The sequence below is a fragment of the Clavelina lepadiformis genome, chromosome 8 (assembly GCF_947623445.1).
Source record: "Clavelina lepadiformis chromosome 8, kaClaLepa1.1, whole genome shotgun sequence".
Lineage (NCBI taxonomy): Eukaryota > Metazoa > Chordata > Ascidiacea > Aplousobranchia > Clavelinidae > Clavelina > Clavelina lepadiformis.
This window is the reverse complement of record NC_135247.1, coordinates 15,593,422-15,617,560: the sequence shown is the minus strand read 5'-3', so window position 1 is coordinate 15,617,560 and position 24,139 is coordinate 15,593,422. Positions and strand designations below refer to the sequence as shown.

The 24,139-nt window shown below is 37.8% G+C and overlaps 2 protein-coding genes across 4 annotated transcripts; one reads left to right on the top strand and one right to left on the bottom strand.

Annotated features, from left to right (window-relative positions):
• The first annotated feature begins 1,968 nt into the window (after positions 1–1,968).
• LOC143469877 (nucleolar protein 8-like) lies at positions 1,969–6,125 on the top strand. The gene is made up of 10 exons (XM_076967746.1): positions 1,969–2,718; positions 3,121–3,210; positions 3,282–3,394; positions 3,552–3,670; positions 3,824–3,977; positions 4,400–4,535; positions 4,947–5,073; positions 5,160–5,273; positions 5,459–5,619; positions 5,783–6,125. Exons 1-10 carry the CDS (start codon positions 2,602–2,604, stop codon positions 5,858–5,860), a joined length of 1,209 nt encoding a protein of 402 aa, XP_076823861.1. The 5' UTR covers positions 1,969–2,601; the 3' UTR covers positions 5,861–6,125.
• LOC143469875 (neuron navigator 3-like) lies at positions 6,116–23,856 on the bottom strand. Of its 3 annotated transcripts, none has more exons than XM_076967744.1 (15): positions 23,838–23,856; positions 12,043–12,333; positions 11,650–11,801; positions 11,161–11,297; positions 10,369–10,528; positions 10,095–10,293; positions 9,756–9,955; positions 9,362–9,530; positions 9,029–9,176; positions 8,766–8,856; positions 8,499–8,670; positions 8,127–8,241; positions 7,776–7,924; positions 7,365–7,554; positions 6,116–6,775 (listed from the first exon to the last, which is right to left on the bottom strand). In XM_076967744.1, exons 2-15 carry the CDS (start codon positions 12,278–12,280, stop codon positions 6,370–6,372), a joined length of 2,526 nt encoding a protein of 841 aa, XP_076823859.1. In that variant the 5' UTR covers positions 12,281–12,333; positions 23,838–23,856; the 3' UTR covers positions 6,116–6,369. The 3 variants fall into 3 exon arrangements, with proteins under 3 accessions (XP_076823859.1, XP_076823858.1, XP_076823857.1); XM_076967743.1 differs by lacking the exon at positions 23,838–23,856 and adding an exon at positions 21,483–21,501; XM_076967742.1 differs by lacking the exon at positions 23,838–23,856 and adding an exon at positions 17,923–18,082.
• Between the last annotated feature and the right edge of the window lie 283 nt (positions 23,857–24,139).

Genomic DNA, 24,139 nt, shown 5'->3' with positions numbered 1-24,139 from the left:
CCCAGTGAAAAGGAGGACACGTTTTGCCGCCAAACGCTTGCAGAGTGGCGTATTTAGAATAGCGTTGAGGAGGGGTTGATACACATTTTCAAATGCAAGATGTAAAATTTCCGTACTAACAAATGTTTAGAATTAATTAATAATCTTGTATAGAATTATTTATTAAAAAAGATAACTAAAATTTTAATCGGATAATGCAGTTTATTCTCTTGGTATATCATGATAATGTTTATTCTCGAACTGAGGAAAGTCTTTGCACGACTTAATTCCGGCAATGATTCCTCATCGCTCGAGTCCCAGTTACGTAGCTAGCTTTTGTGCAAGTTGCGATAGTCACACATTTTTTTATTTTAATTTTTGATGTTTTTAAGATATTGCTCGAATTTAGAACTGTCCAGCAGATGCACCGAACAGGAGCAAGTGTCGTTAATATTATGCCCAAGGCCATTACAACGATATGGCGCCATTGAATATCGAAAACTGACCCTGAGCCACAATTATTGCGAGGCCAGCATTCGAACCACTCGTCTACCGAGCTAACTCTTCTTGTTTGAGTATATTCAAATTACTAGTTTTTTGTTTAACTATTTTTTGACATCTTATTCAAACAGTAAGAGTTTGCGACATTTTATTTTATCACTTAAAGTATCCCATTATCCCTTTGTGATTTCTTGTCTCCGCTATGTTCCATGGTTTCACTCAAGCGTAGTTTTATAATATGGGTATTTCCCCAATGCTAACCATGCCGTTTTATGCTATGTTTTCCACCAGGTAAAATTTCGACAACAGCATGCTCAACTGGTGATTGAATTCTTTAATGAATCAACGTTTCGCTAACCCATTGGCAGATTGAGGGGTGCAGTGCAGTGCAGCAAGCACACTCTTAAAATATTTTGCTCGGTTGTTGTCATGTTTTCCACTATAATGGCATCCAAGTAGTCCTAGTACATGATAAAAGATAGCTTATAGCCGCACATACAGACGTAGGCCTAATAGAGTCTATTGTGCGAGAACAGAAGAAAGAGAAAGTGACTTGGAGAAAATATGTAAGAGTGGTGAGATTGCTGGCATACTCTCAGACAGTAGGCTCATGCCCAGTTGGTCCAAACAACCAAGTTTGCCTTGTTTGTTTATGTGCCAATAATTCGGTGAATAAGATGTAAGTGTTCAAGGGGCATGTTAATGAGTCATTTGAAAGTCTGCAAGCGTTACACTTTCCAGTTTGATTTTCTTTAACATTAGCAGTGAACTGTGCCAGGGTGCATTTCACCCGACACAGATGCCGAAAGTCAGTTCACTGTGCATTATGTGCTATGCCAACTGCAATCTTCAAAAAAAGAAAGGAATCAGAGTATGCTCTCTTTGGTCAAAACAACTGAAAAGCAAAAAAGGAAAGTTAAATTGCAGTTGCAATGGTTTCAATGCAACTGCGCCAAGACATGATTTGCTCCGCTCAATGCCAAGTTCGAACTGACTTTACTCTGCTTGACTGTAAGTCACGCTGAAGATATTTGGCGTAATTCACGTCATGTGGAATGTATCCAGAGGGCTGTGTGACGTGATTTAGCCTTAGCTACTGCCTACTGTCAAAAATTTTGCTGATGTCATATTAGACGATGCGATAATTTAGTGATCACTTGGTCAGACTGGACGATAGAGCAGTTTTTGAAAAAAAAAGATTAATCAGAGACACTAATTTTGGCGACCCTAAGCTCGGGAAGCCCGAATTTTTGTTTTTAAATTAGCATGCAAACAACTAAATTTGCTTACTTAATATAAGTTGGTGTAGTCTAAATGCAAAAAGGTTTGATGTGAACATTGACCATAATGGAAAGTGTGGCAGCTGTATGTATGAGATTCATCAACATGCGTACCAAACTTAGCTGGTTGTATGAACCCCAATTTATAAGAAATAAACAAAGAATTGAGGTTTCGGTGCACGTTATTACACTAAAATTGGCGTCTTTGCACACACACGATTTCTCTTTGAAAACTGCTTTCTAGTCTGGCACATTAATGAGACTCGTGCTCACGCCAAACTTTTACATATTCATGCCAATATATAACAACTTAACAAACAAAGCAAATTAGCATGTTTGAATGTGAAGTTATAATAAATAAACAAAAAGTCAAAACCAGGCTCACACCAAGCTTTGTATTTTTGTTTGCACGATTTCTCATCGAAAACGGACACGCTTTAAAACTGTACATCAACCTTTCTGGTGTTTGAATATGTTGGCTTATAGATAAAAAATGTCAACCCTCAGCCCTGACATATGGACTCATTGCTTGGTACGTCGCTTTTGCTTGCCCCCATTCTGCACATCGACAGTTTTATGACTTTTCTATGATAATGAAATCTCATGTGAACTCTCAAACTCTTATGCAAAATGCCAATTTCTTTATTGTAAGCATATTCTCATGATATGAAAAAAAATATATAAGTATGATAATCATGAACTACATGTACATTTGGAGTGTTTCTTTTGAGATGTACTTTTGAGTTTATTTGTTTTAACAAGTTTTTATCAGCAAAGTTTGTTTTTAGTAACTTATTAGTAGTTTTTTCACACATTGTCATTAATATCTGTATTTAAAAACATGAAAAGCAAAGATAAACACCAGAAATCAAATGAAGCACGCTTGGAGTCACTCAGACAACGAAATGAACAAGCAAGCAAATCTAAGCTTCTGATCCAGAATGCACTTAAAAATCTTGTAAGTAAAGTTGTGTCAAGAAATGTTTAAATAATCATGGACGTTGCTTTTTCCTCAATAAAATACCGTTTTGATCAGCAGTGGTACTTGGTGACCAGTGGCCACCCAAATTTTAAACTTCGGAATGTGAGGTTTTTGTTTCTTTTGGGAGTTGACACCACTAGTCACATATAAATAATATTTATGAACACAGCTACGTAAGTCCAAAATGAATTGAAATAAATGAATTCAGATCCAAAAAAGAATCACATAATATACTGATAAAAACTTTTATCAATTACTCCAACCCTAGCTCACCCATTTTAATTTTTTGTTTAGCTTATATATTCTGTTTGGTATTTTTCATGTGATGCTTTATGCCACGCCTGTATTTATATTGTTATGTGTCATTGTTTTCTAAAGGACACTCCTACTAAGCAGCACATAAAATTTGACAGCAGCGATGAAGACGACCAAGTAAGCAAGCACGATGAACCCAGGTCAAATGGAAAGGTACTAATTTGCCATCCTTTAGGAGGACTTGTAAAGATTTTATTATGGTTTAATAACTTTTCTATACACAGGTCTCTCATGATGTGTTGGGATTGGGAAGTGATATGGATGAAGAGGAAGAATTTGTTCTTAAGCCCCAGTTTGAAGGAAAGTTTGGTAAAAAGTTGTTGGAATTACAGGCAAGGTACCTTTCTCCCACCATGTTTATATAATTTTTTATGCCTAGGGTATTAGTTGGGAAATAGCATGAAAAATGACAACAAAATAATTACTGGAAAATAACTGTAAACCTTGCATTTCATATTTCTAACACATGTTGTTTTTTAACACTTTTCTTAAAGAGTGGGGATGGATGAAAGGTTTAAGATCGATGAAAGGTTTGCTGAGAGCAGCAGTGAGGGTGAAAATGACGACGGTGGAAATCTTAACCAGCAGATTGCTTATCAGGATTCAACAGATGGTAAGAATCTGTTTAAACTATTTTCAATTGTTTAAGTTAATAAGTTAAATCGGGAAGCACAAAACTATCCCTATATTGATTAAGATATGTTTTATGTTTATAGTTTGTTTGTTTGCTCCAAAATTATTCAAATGTTTCTTTTTAATTAACCAGAGATGAGAAGAAACTTGTCTATTCTTCGGGAAGTTGTTGGCCCAACCACTGTAAAGTCATCCAAGCGTAAAGCTTCCCATTTCCTTGACCCAACCGTGAAAAGATATGACCCAACAAAACAGGGGCACACTGACATGGAAATTCAAGTCAAAGAGTAAGTTTAGCTTGTCAGTGCTTTACCACCTGTCACAAGTTTGATATTTTAAAAGATACAGCACCTGTCTTCTTGATCATTATTAAGTGTTAGATATTTACATTTTCAGCTATTGTTTGTCCTCCAGGAACAAACAAACTTGATCAATTATACTTGAATGTTGTTTTCTTTGAAAATACACGATAGACTGACGTAAAATTTAGAATAGAACATTTTTATCGTGTTTTTATTTGTTTTAAGTGACAGTTTTAAAACAACATTATGTGATAATCAACTTTACCTTTTGTCATTCTGTGTAATATAATTATGTGAATAAAAATTCAATTACAATGCAGTGATCAAAAGTAAATGTCTTGACAAGTTGTGTAATAGAAAAATATGGCCTATAAATACATGAATATTTTTGTATTTGCCTTTTATAGAGAAGCGTCAAAGTCTAAGAAGAAGAAGAAAAAGAAAACTGAAGTAATTGTGCCAGAAGTTGAAAAAGACCGTTTTTATGAGATAAGCAACAACGATCTCAAAAGTGCATTTGGAAAAGCAAGTGATAATGATCAGGTGACCACTTACTAATTTAAATTGCAATTTTCTTTTCACAATTACTTAATTAATCACAAGTTGCATTATACTGGCAAATAGTTTTATGGGATACAGACCAGTGACCACAGTTTTTGTTTACTAGGAATGTCCAATTGTATAAGCAATGGTACATTCGTTGTGGCACGGTAGCCACAACATTGTAGCCGCGCATAATTACATTGGCGTGATTTGTTGTGTGGTGACTCTTTTTAACTGTTCCAGTTGTAAAGTTGTTATTATAAACCTGATTATGATTTATTTTTAAAATTAAAAGTTTATTACTGAGTAGCCTGTAATGCAAGTTGGGGCTATTCCAAGGGATCCATGTAACACATGCATTAAATGATTCCTAAAATGATTTCGAAAAAGTGAGCTTTTTCTCATTTGTAGAATGTTAATTCTGGAAATGAAGCCGAGAACAAATCTTTCTCTTTGTTAAATATGTTTGGGAGGGCTCCTGATGAAGTGGAAATGATGGAAACTGATGAAATAGAGGATTATAAAGTGACAGAATTAGGTAAGACACAAACTAACGGATAAAAGTTTCGTTTGGACATTTTTATCCAACTTAGGTGGTTGTATTTTTTTCTTAAATTCCTTTAGGAAAAAAATTGGGTCCAAAGAAATTTCAGCAAAAGTTATTCGCTCATGACAGCACTGATAGTTCTTCCAGTGACACAGAAGACGAGAATATGATGAAAAATTCGATGAGCACAGGTACGACTTATCTTCTTTGTATTTATGCGATTGTTTGGCACTAAATAGATAGGAGTATAAATGAAAGCGTCAATCATTTGACAAAGACTTTCAAGCGATTAGACACAACAAAAAGTTACAGATCCTCTGTATAACGGTTGAGTTTCATCTGTTCTAGTGTTGAGCTTCTCTTTCACATTTTTCAGAAGCACAAGTTGTAAATGAAGAAATGCCGAAGATGGAAAGATATTTCTTGTTTTCTGAAAACGATTCCATTTTTACTGATGCACCAAAGATATTTTGTTCCAATAAATCTTCAGATCAAATTCGTCAGGAGTGGCTCGCGGTTAAGGACTCACTCAAAGCTGTAAGTTGGTCACTTTTCTGTAGTTCTATTTCAAACCTTCATTGTCGGTTGGAGAAGAGTTATTGCGTTATGTGCAGCTTTTGTTAAGTATTTTTTTATATTAATAAGTGGAGCTCCCAAGCTTTGTCGCTTGCATCGAACTCAAACACTTTTTCTTTTACAGGATTACAAGAAGAAACACCGCGATGCCGTTCGTTTGCAGAAGAAGGAAATGCGTCAAAATCGACATTCAGAATCTTGAAACGGATCAGGATGATCATGATATGCCGGCTTTCGACTTCCACTGCAGTCGAAGACAAGACGAGCTTGTTTTCCTCGTCTGGATCAGAACGTCCAGTAATCGGTTGGTTGACGGGGTTGGTCATAAAGTTGACGGAACAATTAAAGACAACTATGATCTGTGGATTTTTTAGTCAAGAAGATCAAACTTTTTCTGTCTTGACGGTTTACTCCACAATACTTTGACTAAAAAAAATAATACTCTTGTATAACCAGCTCTCTTTTAAATTCTATTTATTATTCGTGGTAAAGCAAGCTTTCGTCGTAGAGACACGCTTACAATTACAATCACCAAGCAGCGAATAACAACATAGTACGATCTATCTTTGCAACGATTTTCATTATACTTATCCTTAAAAACTAGACATTTGCAAAAGCGCTTCAAAAAACATAAAGGAATTAACTCATAAACGCAATGTAACGTCATAAAAGAAGAAACAATGAGTTGAAGAAAACAACGAAACGGCCCCATCAGTGAATGTTACTGCCGACACCGGCGTGTATGACTGTCTTTGTGGGTGACGCCATGGGACTGTTGTGTCTGTGCCAAACTGTACTTCCTTGATCACGAATCCCCATCAGCTCCATAGGGGGCACTGGAGGATCCCGAATCTCTTTGACGCACTTCTTCGAGTTTTGTCGTTTCACGGAAGCACTCGAGGTGTGCCCGATCACACAGGTGTCTATGGAATTAGGGTTGTTCATCGTCATCGTGTGACTTGGGTAATTCGGTCTCGGCGGCTCCTTGGGTATCTGGTTCCTGCTAGGTGGCTGGTCTGTCCTAGGTGGTACCGGCGGGCAGTCGAGCTCATCGCTTGTGATGTGCTTGAGACGTAGAGTGTGGTCGCATCCCATGTCGCTCACATTCCATGGAAAGCTGATTAGATATAAAGCGGTTATATTACCGAACTAAACAACGTAGGCCTACTAAGATACGTAAACATTATATAGTTTACTACTGTTTGTTGTAAACGTATTTAGCTGTAAGTGGTTACTAGAAGGCCTGTAAAAATCAAACAGACACGGTTTCGGGGGCGTGAAACCCAATTACGGCAATAAAGGTTTTCAACGTCTGATGTCTTTTCTACGTCATAAAATTTCAAATCATTTAAGAACTTCAGTTATACCAACCAAAGGCTAGGTGTTGGTGCTAAATTTTCCAGGTGGCATGGAGAATGGGGTAAAAATGTCCGCGTAAATTGCTCAAATGATTATTATTTTTGACAAAAAATTTTAGTCTGACTTTTGGGGCTCCGGTATAGAAGTTATGCTAAATGTACGCGCGAATTTTGAGAAATTTCTGCCTGGAATCAATTTTTGAATTTCACTGCATTATAAAAGACATCAATAAACTGGCGCTTTTTAGTGCTCTATGCCTCTTGATTTCAGCTTTCACTAAGTTTTAAGTCCACTTGAGTTACGTACCGGCACTTCAATGCATCTAAGTAACATAACACAAGCCATACCTTTCCATAACCCATTGTGTCGGGTCTGTCCATTTCGGGTTTGAGTCGTCGCCATCTTTTTTCGACTGCGATTGGCGGATCCGCCTGATGGCAGCAATGACGTAAGGCGCGATGACGTGGTTCCAAACTTGTACGAACCAGGAACAGGAGGCGTAAAAGTTCGTTGGACACGAAGCGAAGACCCGTGGACCTGCAAATTATTAAACACATCATAAAGAACGTTGATTATATAGGACATATGAACTTCGCAAGGGTTTTTAAGTTTTAATACAAGCTTTGTAAGGTTGTAATATTTTACAAAGTATTAACACCTTAACAGAGAATAGAGAAATTCCGAATCGGTTAGATGGGATAAAGATGGGGAGCTGGACCAGTACTGAGATCAATGCGCGTATTACCGTTTATACGTACCAATAGTGACGTCACCAGCACTCTGCCCTTCAAGGCAGCGGTTGACGTGATGCCAACAGAGCGGCAACCACGTGATCACACGCAACATATTCTGAAATTCGTCTTCTGACGTTTGATTGTTTTTGATTTCATTTTCGACCACAGATCGTCTGTTAAAAGCGCAAATAAGCGTTGTAACGCATAACGGCAACTTAGGGCTAAATAAGACAGGACACATTACCGGCAGCTTTCATACGATAAAATTTTTATAATAGCTTCGAAAGAAATGTTTACAAAACTTCTACAGAGAGTAGCTAACGAAGGTAGCTAAGAGTAAGAGTGAGACTGCGAAGATATCAATATTTGAATCACCTTAAACATCTCGACAGGTAATCCCGAACATGCATGCTATTGTTACTACATGTAATCCAGGAAAAGTGCTTTCGTGACTCTTCGTCGGTGTGGGCTTTCCCTTGTAGCATTGTAGCTGTGGAACGCAATATAGAGAACATTATTGGACTTACAATGTCTTGACGCAACCTTACTTAACCACAAGAATGCAGAAATTACAATTGTATACAAAAACAAATTTACACGCAAAGGTACATAAAAACTATTCTATCCAGAACGCTTCATTGTAATGTTGCTGATTTTTACGAGAATATGCTTCAACAAATAAAGGTTTGCAAAAGCATAGTCTTTGGAAGTTGTTGAAGTTTTGTTCAATGCCCATGTCCCACTTACCTATGACGTATGGTGACTTTGCATCTTGCGGCAATTCCGACAACGGAGCGAAAGTTTCATTAAATGACTTCAGAGCTTGGCAGTTTTCAACAATGATCACACTTGGTGGGGTTAGGCCCGGAACTGGATTTTTATATTTCTGTGATAAATCTTTGATGTAAGTCTTGAGATCCTGTAAAAGAAAGATAAGAGATTGTCGCTTCAGCAAACACTCAATTAGGTTTTGTTGTTGTTGTGCGGAACGAGTTACGTTTTTCTATTTTTTACCTCTTTTCCTTTTTGCTTCACGTCATGGACGTACAACCCGCCTTGTTTTTTGATTGATTTTCTATCACGCGACAGAAAATGATAGGCCAAACTAAAAAACAACATTATTGTGTATCTCATGTCATTCTCATCTGTCAATAAAACCGACCTATTTTTCTAGGTTGTATTTAGGACTTAACACCATCGCATCATTTGAGACTGAAACATTTTGTGATCGCTATTGGTAGGCTAGATAGACAGGTCTACGTAAGCATGGTACATACCTGTACGATAGAAAGCTTTTCCCCGTCCCCGATGGCCCATGTAGGATAATTTTCTTTTTCTGTAAAACGCTGTTCACGTATCGAAGCAAAATGTCTTTCGGAATGAGAGTTTTAAATGCAAGCAGATCCACCGAACCACAGGTTGCATCTACGGAAAAATTTGTTTTCACGTCGATGTTGAGAGAATTTTAAATCTTTTCGCTTAAAAGGTCATGCGTGAATACTCAAACAAGGTAATGTTATTTGTAGAAGTTACAGCAAAGATAACGCTATAAATTGATTACTTTATCCAAAAACTGTTATCATAACACACAGTTTCCGCCATTTGTTTACCTCTCAAGGATATCGCCACTGAATCAACGTTGCCCACAATATATGCACAAGGTAGAAGGTCTGGCGGTTGGCTCCCGGACACCCTGGTTTGTTCCCCCACTTTGTAAAACGCAATGCTTGATGACGTCAATCCAAGTCGACTGTCGCCATCGACGCATCGGCAATATTCCTGTGTAAATGAAATGATCAATACTGTATTATAATATGTCATACAACCGGTGGGCTGTAGTAAAGTTAGGTGGGATAAGTGCAGGCTATTTTCTTTACATAAACATGTAGTCGCAATAACATTGTTATAAAGTTGACAAACTAAAAAAACGAGAACATTTTTAATGTAGGACAAATTATCTACGATAAAAAGATGCAATGTGGCTTAATTCGATTAGCCACTTACCGTAAACAGGTCGCTGACCATTCTATCGAGACCTTCCCACGATGACTTGCGAGAAACCGGAAGCGAGCCGATCAAAATATCTTCCGGATTGTGCTGCTGTGTTGGGGAACTCGGGGGGCTTGGTGAGGTGACAAGAAAGCGGATTTGCAAGCCCTCGTCCTCGCTCCCTGGCGAAACCAGGCGGTGCAAATTGCAGCAGTCTGCAGGGGAAACTTTTTTGTCAAACGCTTTGTAAAATTTAAAAGTATCTAAAAGTTTCATCCAAAGAAAAAATCGTCAGTTTCAAACTCGCTAAGAAACAATGTGACTCAATCATCTTCGAACAATTCGTTGTCTTACCTAGACCCGACACTCCTGTGTCAAACGATTTAAGTGAATTCGGGGAAGCATCTAACTCTAATTCGGAAGATATCGCAAATGGTGAAATAGAAGGAAGGTCCAGACTTAGCTTGTGCGCAGAAACGGAAGTTGGTTGGACGTAATTTCCGTTACAAGCTTGTAGTCGCTCGTTTTCCAAACGCAATAGCTGCATTTCGTGCTGAAATGTAAAAATGGTAATACAAATCATGCAGGAATAACTTACAAAAAGTCTTAAACTTCAAAAGTTACCCACCTGCATCTGAGCAATTTGATCTTGAAGCTGATGTAAATGATGTTGTGACGTCAGTGCTTCCAATCTCACATCCGTCAATTTCCTTTCTTTCTCTTGAAGGATTTGTAAGATTTCGTTGTAAGCTTGATGGTCAATTGGCGCGCCCTCAAAACTGCTAACACTGTAAATATAAATGCGCCATTCACTAACAGCTCATTGCTGAACACTGAACATGTTTATGATCGGTGGTAAACAAGAAAACACGGAGATTAACAATTACACTCCGCAATAAATGTAATATCATAAATGAAAATCCGCTGCAATATAACTTCGCATTCTTCGCATAGTAGGCATGGCAAGAAAATATTGAAGTTTACCTTAGCAACAGTAAATTGATCATTATGATAGATACGTAGTTAGTTAATGTTATTTCACAATCCATTGGGCAAAAATGCTGGTCTTCGATCAGGATTTACAAATTTAATTTGAAACAGAGACTATAATTTCGTATTAGCGACGCCCCCTGTCCAGTAACGTCTAGTGTCCGCAAATATCTGGGAGGTATTTATAGCTTACATGAGACAGGTTTATTGCTGGTATGATCGTGTGAAAACAACGTTATGTCCACCAAAAGTTATACATAATCACGTACATACTTTGTTCGGAATAAAAACTAATGAGAAAACGACATTCGTTAAAAGTAGTTATGGAAACGTGTATAATTATACAAACTACACATGGTCATGCACATTCGCCATTCATCCTAGAATTGCAAACAAGTTGAGGTTGCTATTATAACCTACAGTAACTCACCTGGAGTTGTGGTGAAATTCACGTCTTGATGACGTAGGAGAAAGAAGGCATCCGGAGTCATCAGCATCTAGAAATTCGTGATGATCACTTGACTGTGAAGTCTTACTTCCTCTTGAAAACGCGGACTTGAGTGGGAGCTATGAGAAAGTAAAGACGTGACGTCCAAATGCTAAGTCAAACCATAATACCATCTTTGCTTATTCAACACAAACAATATTAGCTTTGTAATCAGTTGAAGGGATTACTGTCAACATGTAAATGTCGAGTTCAGTCAGCAATTATGGCGGTTGAAATTTTTTAGCTTTGATACAACCACAAAATGAAAATATAAAATCCTTTTAAATGTCGTGCTATGCGATGCTAAGTTGGCCACAAAACATGAATTTTAAGGCGAGGCAAAACGTAGTCAGGCTTGCAAAAGTCTACACATTCAAACGCTTGATGCAACCGCTGGCAAAGCTACGTCAGAACAGACACTCTTCCGCATACCCATCGCTTCTTTTTCATGTGTCTTTGCTCACTATCGGCGCTGCTGCCCGATGACGCCGATGAAACGCTTGAATGGCTTGCGTGTGAACTCATGCTTGATAGACTTCCGGATGAAACCCGTTTTCCGATAGTAGAGTTTGGAGATAATGTATCTGTGGAACAAACGCTATAAAATATTTCGACGGTCTAATGAAGGGTTTTATTGCGCACAAGAGACTTCGAATGATCATTTACTTTATAATGGACTCTTTAAATGGGCCCATTTCTAACAGTTTAACTAAGTAAATACATTATATTGTCTACTTTCCGATATAGCAACGGTTTTCATTTAGCGTAACTAAGCTCCTTTCTAATTTAAACTCATTTCTGAATCAATAACATGACTTAATTTACCATAATGCCTTCCTTGAGTTAAAGCGGGGGCTGAGTAAGCCGACTGGGTTCCCCAATGTCCAGGGTCTGACGAGGGATAACCCATTTCAGGGGTAGCGTTGGCACTTTTTGACTCCACAAAAACATTTCCCGGCCCTGCTTGGGTGCAAGACATTCCATTTCTTTCAGCCTTGGCACGAAATTCCTCGATGGTTTTCCTTAATTTATCCAGCTCATTTTCCCCACCAGGTCTATCCATCTTTTCTTAAACGGAGCTTCCGCACTTATAGCTGCTTATAAATGAGCTCTTGTCTGAACAAATAAGCGTTTTGTGTCAATAATCGGCTATTTATTGTTATTTTCTACATCTATGTGATTTTACAAACATAGCCTATCTGATTGTTAAAAAGACTTAAATATCGGCAACCCAATACAATCCCCGTTTCAGCCACGGTAATTTTAAACCAAAATACAGTTTCCGCCTATCACTTCACCAACTACATTTACACGTTCGTTCATTTATTAATATTCCACGCTCGTTTGAACCGGTCCCTAATCTTAGTATCAAGTTACATAAACAGACGAGCGATACCTCACCCGACACGCTCTTGTTGAGCACCTACAAACAACAACAGAACTGCCCTCGCATGGTGTCTCATAAAAGACGGCCATCGTGAGAAAGTAAGAGTTGTTTCAATCGTTATCTGCGCTCCATAATAAAACAGATGTGAATTTTGAGACCGATTGCTTTTTTACGTTCTCGCTCGCGTGCGGAGCTTAACAAAATAGTACACAATGGCTCGGAACTGTACAGACGAGGGAACACTTTAACAATTAGCTCAAGTAACGTTATTGTTTTGAATCTTTAGTAATCTGGAAGTTGGTGTAATATATCCACATTCTCATGTAATGTTAACTTAACCAATTTGTCGTTTGCGTCCGCAAACATGTTGTGTTTACGTAACGTAAATTTTTCCACAGTGTAGTACTTATTCAGTATTGCTCTTCTCGTAATAGCATATAGCTTTTCCAACGATATTTTGTCACTTTCTGTGTAACATTGACAACACATTGAATTACAGAGAGTTTACTAAGCTACTGTAAATGCCCCGTAGCAACTATAGGACTGTGCCATTGGCTACGTTATGGCCGCATTCCTTTTACTTCAATCTATCACGAAACCTGAACGTTCTATCCTGTCACCTGTTTAGTTTGCTACGTGTGCTGGAACAACGTTTAATGTCTAAATCTGTAACAACTAGCTGTTAGCTCGAAAAAGATGAGAAAAACCACCACTTTTAATCGATAGTATCTCGAGGACTGTCCAAAGAACCTAATCAAATGAGTGAGTCAGCTGTTATCCATTAGGATTTTCTCAAACTAGTTTGTATCATTGTCTTTGCATGGAAATAGAACACGGTGATGAATCAAACCACAAAAAAGCGATGTAGGCTGGCTATAGTTAAGAAACTGATTGATTTATCTGTTGACACAAAACTACCTGTTTATGGTCGAAGCTCATCTTCGTAATTGCTTTAAGCTGAAGCCTTTAGATGGTGTAATAGCTGACTTAGACAGACTTCCTTAACGACATTACGTGAAAGTCTGCTTGAACACCTGAAAATTTATTTGGGTTTGATCGCTGACTTAGCTGTAAGCTCTACGGTGGTCTAACTCTTAAGCAAAGCCTGATTAAAAAAATATATATAAATACACTTCGCTTCTCAAAGTCAAGCACAGCAGAAACAAATGCTGAAGGCAACGCGTACGCTGAACGATGGTTCATTTGCTTAATTAGTTTTAGGCATACTAAACGACACCGGCTGAAATATCTTCACTGAGCTTTTTCCCCACAAGGCGAGTATCGACCTGATATAACGCGTCTTTCCGCTTCAATATCAAGAACGAAATTTATCCCGCAATACCCTATTAGGAAAACGAAATCCTCTTTAATCCATGTCCTGCTAATTTCTCCGTATAATAAATCTGTGGTTCTATTACGAAAGAACGTATTGACCTAGTTCATTGCGGATAGCACCATATCACGGTAATTGGAGTAGTTCCTGGTTCTAGAGATTTAGTTTATAGCACGGTGGGTTTTGGTATAATGGTGCCAAAAACGTTAAAATATATCAATTTTGTCAATCAACCATATCAGAAATCCTGTTTAAAAATAATCTAAGGTAAATTTCAGTCACTTCGACAAGAGTTTTACTTGAAACGTTGGTTTCGGCTGTCATGCGAATCGTGTTTAATTTAGCCTAATTTTTGCGTTCAGACGGGACTTGTTTGTTTATTAACATAACGACCACGTGAAGTTTGTTTTCGAGTAAATATTGTTTCGTCATAATTGCTTGATGAGACGTAACAGACACCACCATCGAGTTTAATTTTCCAAATTTTAAAAGCAAAGTTCAGCTTATTTCTCATTTTTTTCTGAGTACTGGAGCCAGTTATTATAAGTCCAGACAGCCTTCAAGTTCAATTTACGTTACAAAGCGTAGCTTGAAAGTGCAGAAAGTTTTTGTAGCAAACAAAGCGATGCCTCGATAGCAAACTTTTGATTTAACATCGTGAAGCGGTCGTCCATAATCACTCCAATTTATGAGCAAATCACTGAAAATTAAAGGAAAATTAGCTCGAAAAGCAATCATTCTGAATACTACAAACAGCCTGAAGCTAATTTATTGAGGTAAATATCAAACAAGCTTGGCAAAAACCTTACAATCTAATTCTAAATCAGCATAGACGTTTATCAACTGTCTGAACTGATTTCTGTATTTTGCACCGCCTCGTATCGATTAAGTATTTTGTGTTTTTAAACGAGCACTTTGCGTATTCTCTAATCTTATTATTACGAAAACAACTTGAAGTCCTTACTCATGGCAACTTTGACTGCGTGCCATGCGCATGGGTTACCCATTTCATACAAATTAGAGAAAAGAAGAGTTGGGAAAATTACTCAAAGGGGTTGAAAGTGTCACGGTTCTATAGCCCAGATGCAGTCTGGCATTGGGTTTCACCAAAACACAAACAAAATCTGAAACCCTTCAGATTAGCGTACATCATTCCACAAGACAAAGCAACAGCGATTTTGTCGTTTTAATATCTACAAATTGTGACGTAGTCGAGTTGTTTGGCTGTGCTTGCAAAATAAATAACAATGGAAAAATGACGTCACGAGGTGCTAAATAGTTTGCTGGCAAAGAACAGCCTTAGCGCAGGGAGGTAAACAAGTTTTCTTTCATGCGATTGTCTCACAAAACTGTGGGGTCAACAGTTAAGTGGGCCGAGAACAATCGGGTTTTATGACGACCGCAAAACCAGACCCCTTTTTCAAGAAAAATTCCAGACATCTCATCAAACAGACGACGAAATGCCCGAAATGCCAAACAATGCAAACCGAATGTCAAATTATAACTGAAACACCAATGTCATGGCATCTGGTCTCACAGTAAGACACAACATGTACTACATGACTTTAAAGAACCTGTTTAGTAGCGTGATAACCGATTGCATATGTCCACACCAAGTTATGAAATGTATTGTCCTCGTCCAGTTTAAAACTCACAATGCACAAGATACATCTTAACAACGTGTTATTAGATAATACTTCAATAGCAGATTACCCATTTAATTATTATGATATAATACTTTTCGGTATGACCACAAGCCAAATATGAAGTAAACTACTATACTCCTAACAAACTGGTTAAGTCGTTCAAAATTTTTCGTACAAACTTTTACCGTGAAGTGCTTTCAAACGGAAATAAATATTTTCTACTCGGCCTCATGCTTGCCATGTGTACGACTATTTTAATCTGTTGTTGCACTGCACTCAATACTGTACACCATGTGTGGCAGATCTCACGGCTCAAAATAGGGTTAACGAAAATACGCCGTATCATTGTCCTGCAAAATATAAGCCTTTAATAGCTTATTTCAAGCGAATCCTACGAAAAAAATAAACGACTTTTAAGTCCCTAATCGCATCATACTGAAAATCGCCCTCAATCTTAATTCAGCTGAACTTTTGTGTTACCTTGCGTCGGTGTCGTCCCTTCTCGTCTAAAGACGATGTACGCCAACTGCTCGGTCGTTTTCTGGTGACGAGAAAAAAGTTTTTATGGGGTGTCAATCAAAGTAGTCTATTGACGGAGTTCACAATTCACTTCTCTATAGGTGTTGGTTACAAGAGCGCAGATTTTTCAAAATCTGTTTTTTTTAAATAACCGTGTTGTATTAAGAAAAACTGGCATGTAACGTTATGGTGAGTTGGTGACCACTTCATAACCTTGCAACAATAAAAAACAGCCCTATTCCCACCAGCCAGACATTGAAACATCGCACGAGTTATTGCAAATTAGCCGGATTTTGAGCTTGAAGCGCCCGCAGAAAATCGTTTCAAATTAAGTCTGGTAATTGATTTCGACCCACCGTAGACTCAACTATTGATCCAAGTTAGAACCACCCATCTGTCATCTGATGTAAAATTGCGCAAAGAGAAAGTACAATGATGATTAATAGCCAACTAGGACGTCTCTGAAAACAAACTTTCACAATGCTTGGGCATGAAAGCGATGGCTCGTAAAAAGCTATTTGCAGCAGAATGTTGGTGAGACCAACCTACCAAGAAATTCACAAATCCTTCACTTGCGGTTGCTGAAACTCAATCGTTCCAAACAATGAAAGAACTAAAACTTATGAGACCAAAGTTTTTTGTTTCTTGTATCACTCCAGTACCTAGCTTTACGTCTCACTCTGAAATAATGAACTACTAGGCCTACAAACTTCCATAAAAATGCCTCAACGTCAACAAAGAGTTTTTAAGCTAATTTTATCGCGCAAAGACATGAAAACACTAAATTTCATGAAACCATTTGCCATTTGACTGCAAACTTAGCTCAACACGAATATATTTCAATCCCAGGAACTCTGGGTTTTTCCGTAATCCCTGTCCGCATCGCACTTCATATAACTGTACTCGAAATCTAGCCAGACAGTACTTCAACATAGTTAATTCTCTTAGCAGTGCTCGAAAGGTAATCGTAGCTTTACGAGTTTTGCTTTTACTGGCTTTTATCACAACACAAACATCGCACTCGAAATGTTTTTGATAAAGATTTCCCTAAAAGGTCAAGACAGGTTACAAGCATCACTCGGCGCAATGAAGTACGTCTTTAAGGCTATTATGACGTATGATACACGTTTGCAAACAGCCTATGAAAAAAGTGAGCACTGGCAAAGCTACAGCAATGTAATACTGTAATTGGAAGTGTACTTAACTAAACTTTATCTTTATTAATTATATACATTCGATTAATGGAATGATTGTTCCGACAAAAAACATGCCCTGCAACGCGGCTCAAGAACGCAACTGAAGAAAAATTGAGGTACCTTTTTTGCACAAACACTTAGGAGCTACGGTCCGTATCTACAAACCGGCGAACACGAACACGCTTAACAAGCAAGTGAACAAAATCAGGAGATTTGCCAGTGCCACACTACTTTTATTCGAAATATGTCTGCATTTTCTGCCATAGCCTTAATAGAAACAAACAATACAGACAATTTGCTAGGTAGCTGTCAACCAAGGTCATTGCTAGGCATATAATTTGAGGAATGACGTCCAAGACGCCACAAGCTTATAATGTAATTACGCCAGTACCAATGTGATATGAAGTTGTTCTGGTGAAAAACGAAATGCTCATTTAGAGAGATTATACTGTGATTACTCATTATGCACAGCGTCAAAACTGACAAAAGTAAACAACTGGTAGACTTTCAAGTCGGCAATCAGTCGCGAACAGTTTGTAATACATTTGACACTCCCTAAAGTCCACACTTTTTGTTAACTTCAAAAAATCACACTCAGCTTGTTTTATGATTGTATCCACTTACCCTTTGACCTTTAGCGATGGAAGTCGCCCGCAGATTCTTTTGCCACTGACGTCATTGAAATCAGACGTCACGTAATTTCAAGAACGAAAGTGATAAAATAAATGTAACAAAAATAACAGTCCCGCCGTGCACCACGCTGTAACCTCACGTTAGCATCGCTGCACGAAGAGATAATAATAATAATTAACGACAAGTAAACTGCATTTATATTGTTCCAAAACGAAACCTCCTGTCCAAACACCTTCATAAACTCACTTACCCTGGCCTAAAACGGATCAAGCGAGTTCGCTCAGGACAAGATACACGAGTGTTACACTTACAGAACATAGGCCATCAAACAACTAGGTACGAAGAAATGCATTTAAGCTGCGTTACGTCGCCCACTTGAACTTAAAACAGTAAGACGATTTTAATGTGTTGCGTTGGTGCTCGTAACAGTTCGAGCCAATAAGAAATCAATAGTATAGGCGCATAAAGCCGTTTGCTGTTGCAAATAATTCAGGAGCAAAAAGTGCTGCCTGGGTTGCATTATTGCATCTGTAAGTGCTTCGTGACGTTACTGTTTTGACTAAGGCGGTCATCGTCTGATGGATTGACCTGAAAAGCAAATCCATTGGGCTTCAGCCTTCTTTATTTTACTATAAGTTACTACAAATGAAAAAGCGATATGCTCTATTTTATTTTGATGATCGTCAAGGGTACAAAAATTGTTTTCATATTGCACCGTTACCCACATCTAACAGTAACGATAATATTCAATTTTCAATCAACTCTCACGTTAGAGTTCAACGAACAACAAGCAAAGTGTGCAATAAGCAGTCGTCATTATTATCGCTTGATTGTTGTCAAGCAAATTGAACTTAAGACTTGGTCTTAGATGAAAGCTACGCCGGCTTAGACTTGTTATAACAACCTTCGCCTAGTTGTTGCTGTTATAATGCAACCGACGTTTAGATCTCAATCAAAAGCCTGAACAAAAATAAACTTGTTGGCAAAAGACTTGCAGCATAAATGGCACTCATGATCAGAATTCATCTTCTTTTGCAAACGATGAATCACATTGAACGGGTTACGTTAACAAGATAGACATAGTTGATCTCTATCAAAATATCAGGTTAAAATCAAGACGAAAATTTTAAGCAAACAATACTTGAAAACGGCGACGAACGATTTAAAATAAATAGCTCGCATATAGTTCGTCTAAATGGAGATATGTCACATCATTGCACGCCTTTTCCATAAAAACCGACTTTTTAATGATGTGAGGAAGCTTTCTGATTTCTGACCCAGCGTTTACATCGGGACGCCATCGTTTAGCTAAGCCGATTTGCATTGACTCAAACCGTTGTAAACACTTTGCACTAAGGTGGGCCACAAGCAATCGGTAATCATGACTTTGACAAGGCCAAGGTATAAACGCTTTAACCGAGTGACCGTATTGTTTGTTTTGTCAGCCTATTCCGGCTTTTGCATATAGCACAATGTGCAAAATGACTTAAACACATTCTTATCTTGTCACTGTTAATATAGAACTATAAAATGAAAGTTGGCTCCATTGTTTAGTTTGGGCTGAAGCTGTTCAATGTACCGGTACTTTGGTTGTTTACCGATAAATCTTGCAAAGAATGTTGAACGGCCAGGACAAATTGAACACGTTTTTTTGCCACCCAAGAATGTGACAAAAGAGATTCTTTAGTGATTTAACGTGGATCCTGTCTGTGGTCACCACGTGTGCTAATTGCCAGGTGGTCATTCATAAACCGGTAACAAGGTGCGATTATAGCAGTCAAGGCGGACTGATCGATCGACGTATGTTGATAGGCTGCTGCGTGCAAGTGTCACCAGAGTGAATGGAGCAATATGACAAGCACTATAAGCCACTTAGAAAATAAATTTTCTTCACAAAGATAGTCAGAAAATTTTCTGAGAAATTCTTGTTGTTGTGAATTCAAGATGAACTTTCTTTGTTGATTACTAAAGACTACATTCTACATTCTGCAGTGTCGACAATGGAATAAATAGCATGCAAAAACGAATGAGCAACATACGATATTTCTCTAAGTCATATTACGTATTTGCGTACCTGCAGAAAACTGTGATTTCTATTAGTGGAGCCACATTCAAAGAGGATGAATTAGTTTTTTAGATGAACACATTTTGTGCTAAACGAGTGGCATACATTTTGACAGTAATGTCTTGCACATTTGGTCTTGCGCACCTCAAATTAATCGCTTAATCCGATTTTCTTGATCACCTCACATTAAGACTGTCAAATATTCCCTTGGGCAAAGAAAGTGGCAAAGAAGAAGACAGGAAAAACACAAACTATTGTAAAGTTGCGTATGTGGTGTGATTTAAACCTAAACCGACTCAGCTAGTGCACTTTATTATCAATAACGCCGCAAATATTTTTTACTCTTAAACACGAGAAAATTTTTACAAAAAACTTTTCAACAGATAACTTTTTTAATTTGGCCATAGTCACTCGCGAAAGTCACTGGCGCTGGTCGATATTAAATGTCATCAGAAGAAGGACAACAACAGAAATCATCAATGGTTACTAATTAATAATTTATATGTGGGGCTTAGCGTTTCTACAACACAGTAAAACGATGTGGTACTTTCCGTACATGACTCATATAATTTCCAGCACAACATATAGAAGTGACTGACCAACAGCAAAATCCACCTCCACGGTAGTGTTTGGAATTTAACAATAAATCTGTGACTTGACCTTCACTAAAAACTAAATCGATCGATAATTATCGATATAATATAATTATTAATAATCGGTATAAGCAGTTTGTAGGTGACGTTAAAATTCAAGTAAGGCCTAGCAAGGTCAATAGCTTTTGTCCGTTCAAAACAACACTAAATGAATTATGGCTAACTGGCGATTGACTATGATCAATGTCATGTAACTAAATAGCAGTTTTCAGCGGAGGATTGGGCGCCTGTGGAGTCCTGTTTCCATTGCATGGCAAACCATACTTTGGTCTGACAGGAATCAATACTGTACTTTAATGTCAAATAAGTTACTGTGAGCCAAAAAATCTTTTAGCACCCTTAAAATGATACAAAATTTGAGTTAATAGATTGTGAGGTGTTCTTTTTGTACAAAGTGCTACATCCTACTATGTTCTTTGAAATTCTACCAATGTAAGCAATCTCGTAGAATTGCTTAATTACTTTAAATGAAGGGCGCGTGTCATGCAAGGCTCGAGGAGGTAAAACCTTATCAATACAGCTTTTGTCTAGGTGACCGGTTCAAAGAGCGAGCTAATGGCAATGTCGACCCCTCTGGTCAAAGGATTTCATTTTACGATGCCATTAAATCACAGAAACACGTGACCACCGGCGCGAACACTAAGTGAGCCAATAAACATCTTGACGGTAGTAAATAGTACTATGACGTTTTCATCGACAAGACGAAAGTTTGAAAAGCCAGGCCCGGGGTTCCGGTGCAAGCCAAGACCTTTCATCACGAGATGTTGACATAGCTTTTATATAAAGTTTATCTGTGTTTTTTTATTGAATCACTGCTACGTAACCTCACTCACACTTCCTTTGTGGAACTCCGACTGCTTTCAAGAACACGAAATTTTCTCCATATCAAGAATCTTCGGTAAACGAAATCAATTGGTCGAGAACGTCACACTAGATACGATAGTCATAGACGGCGTTAAGATTTATAGGGAGTTACACTGTGCAGAAATTTACTACAGGAAAATTTCTGCTCATTTCATGAAGGGATGTAGCGCCAACGTTTGTTGGTATAGATATAATCCAAAATATAAAGAAATTATAACACTTAAAGAAACTGACCTGCAACTACACAAAATATTTTCCTTCTCCTACACAAGATGGTATTTTCTCAACGAGATAATACTTTTAATAAAACTTTTTCTACTATAAAATTACATTTGGAAAGCGCAGCAGCGCGTTTAAACAAAATAATATAGTTTCCGAATTTTCTTTTTACTAAGAGCTGCATCTACCTCCCACAGGATCAAACTCCAGTTTAATCAACTCATGTGATTTGCAGCAAAAGGTGACTGGACAAACAAAGAGCCCTTTTAAACGGGTTTCAACTGGATCGAGTCAGGAAGGAAGGCGACCGACCAGGTAACCAACAAATTAGGCCAAACTTCAAGCAAGGGATCGAAAATCTATTAAGTAACATAGTGTTTTGACAAACAACGAACCAACACTGGTATAAGAGTAATGTCGTAAGCTGCGTCACTGGTCAACAAACAACTCCATTAGTTTCATTTATAAGCATTCGAGCCAAACAGAAAGTGGATAAACAACGCTTAGAATAATTGATAAGAGAAGCCCGTTGTTATTTGTTTAAAACAAGATTTCTGTAGCATCTATTTAGCTAATGTGTTAAGCCGTGTTTAGTAGATGATTCAAACCCTCAAAACTGTCTGAATTGACACGACATTATAGAGAAAAAGTAATGCCTCACTCAATCCCATTATCCCTAAAAAGATGTATAACCCCCTCCCCACCTGAGTTGTCATAATTTCCGCAGATCCCGATTTCATTTCTATGATTCACAATAAAAACATGATTTATTAGGTCTATCTGTCTGCAAAGGAAGGTATCTCATTTTTCCATACTTTCAGAATCCAGACATTATTCACATCACAAATAGGAACTTAATAAAAACAATCCACACGACATTTTTACAAGCACTAGACATTAATCCAATTGAGTCCACCAAAACGAGCCATTTAAAACAGCGCAGGTGCTACAAGTTAGAAAATAAACTTACCCTTCCAAGAGTCAACAAGAGCACAATATATACACTATTCAAACGAAATTCCCAAGATAATAACTGTTTAAAGATTTAGTGGTTTTTAGAGCTCCATATTTCTATAAAAAGCTCTCACGGGTCACGGTCGTTGTAATAACACTACGTGGAAAGTTCAAAAGTTTCGATAAGATTGTTACGATACGCTATCGCTTTTTTAATGGTTACGCCACCTGTGAGGTTGATCTAGTAGCTGGAAATGTAACCTCTGGAAGGAATACTTTACTTCTCTCACGGACCGCGCTGATACCTTATCAAGATCAAGTCAAGTTTAAAACGTCCTTGACTCCCCATACAAGGTTAAACAATGAAAAGCGGAGCTAACTCGGGGTCAAATACAAATCACACTAACTTTACTGGTATCTGTTCTAACAATTCGAACCAAGGAATGACTTTCTTCGAAAGCAGTTCATGTGTTAAAAATAACCGAAACGTCTCAATTTCCATAAACGTTCGATCTTCAAAAGGTTAGAAAGGTGACTAAACCACCAAAAAAAAATTGTTAGGCGATAACCCAAAGAGCTTGGATTTTTTGGAGATAATACGTATTTACTGTCAAAGACAACTGCTGCTTTAAAGGTTTAAAAGTGTCGTGTAATTTCAAAATTGATTTGAAACATGTTTTTAATTCAAGCAGTTGTAAGTTATGACGTTTGCCGAAACGTCATTCTGTCGCAAATGATTTAAACACAAAAGCCAACCAGACAATATCATAATATTTGTCAAATATTACGCCATGAAATAAAACACATATTACCTACATTTGCTTAGTATTAAGTCAATAAATAAAGTTTACGCAGACAGCATATCTGAGACACAAGATAGTGACTAAGATTTACCCACCTTTTATGTTTTTGTTATCGTCTACCAATAAATCAAAATAAATGTTCTCAATGTCTGCCAAAAACAGCTTGCAACAGAAAGATCCTGGGTAAAAACTCATAACTATGCCCTATATCCATGCAGAGCCTGCACAATGCTAACTTGCATATTACCAGTAGCATTGTGAAACAGGTTGTCCGAACATTGGGTTAAGGACTTCAAAGGCTTGGAAATGTAACAAAGCAATAAATTACACATAATCTAAGCGTCTCACATTTCAAACGGCAAAAGCTGGATAATTGAGTGTTGTCTGGGTTTTGTGCCTTTTCTTCCAAATATCGCCACCCGGAAAAATCCGCAATTTCCTTTGAGCAATCTCTGTAACTTTAAACGAAAAATGGCTTCGCTACATCCACTGTGAGGTCAAAAATCATCCGGTTTTTACAAAGAAACAAAGATAAGACTGTAAAAAATATATAAACACTGTCTAGTGTCCACTTCAGAGATTACCGCGCTCTACTTAATTCTCCAGCTAATTTTATTGATGCCCTATACATCAAAGCTTGCTACACTTTT

Excerpts from the sequence above, each read along its gene's own strand:
- LOC143469875 (XM_076967744.1), bottom strand. The coding sequence starts at position 12,280 with ATGGATAGACCTGGTGGGGAAAATGAGCTGGATAAATTAAGGAAAACC. Across the intron at positions 11,298-11,649 it reads ACATGAAAAAGAAGCGATGG|CTCCCACTCAAGTCCGCGTT; the intron begins GTATGCGGAAGA and ends ACTTTCTCATAG. Across the intron at positions 9,956-10,094 it reads CACAGGAGTGTCGGGTCTAG|ACTGCTGCAATTTGCACCGC; the intron begins GTAAGACAACGA and ends TTTCCCCTGCAG.
- LOC143469877 (XM_076967746.1), top strand. The coding sequence starts at position 2,602 with ATGAAAAGCAAAGATAAACACCAGAAATCAAATGAAGCACGCTTGGAG. Across the intron at positions 3,211-3,281 it reads AACCCAGGTCAAATGGAAAG|GTCTCTCATGATGTGTTGGG; the intron begins GTACTAATTTGC and ends TTCTATACACAG. Across the intron at positions 5,620-5,782 it reads TTAAGGACTCACTCAAAGCT|GATTACAAGAAGAAACACCG; the intron begins GTAAGTTGGTCA and ends TTTCTTTTACAG.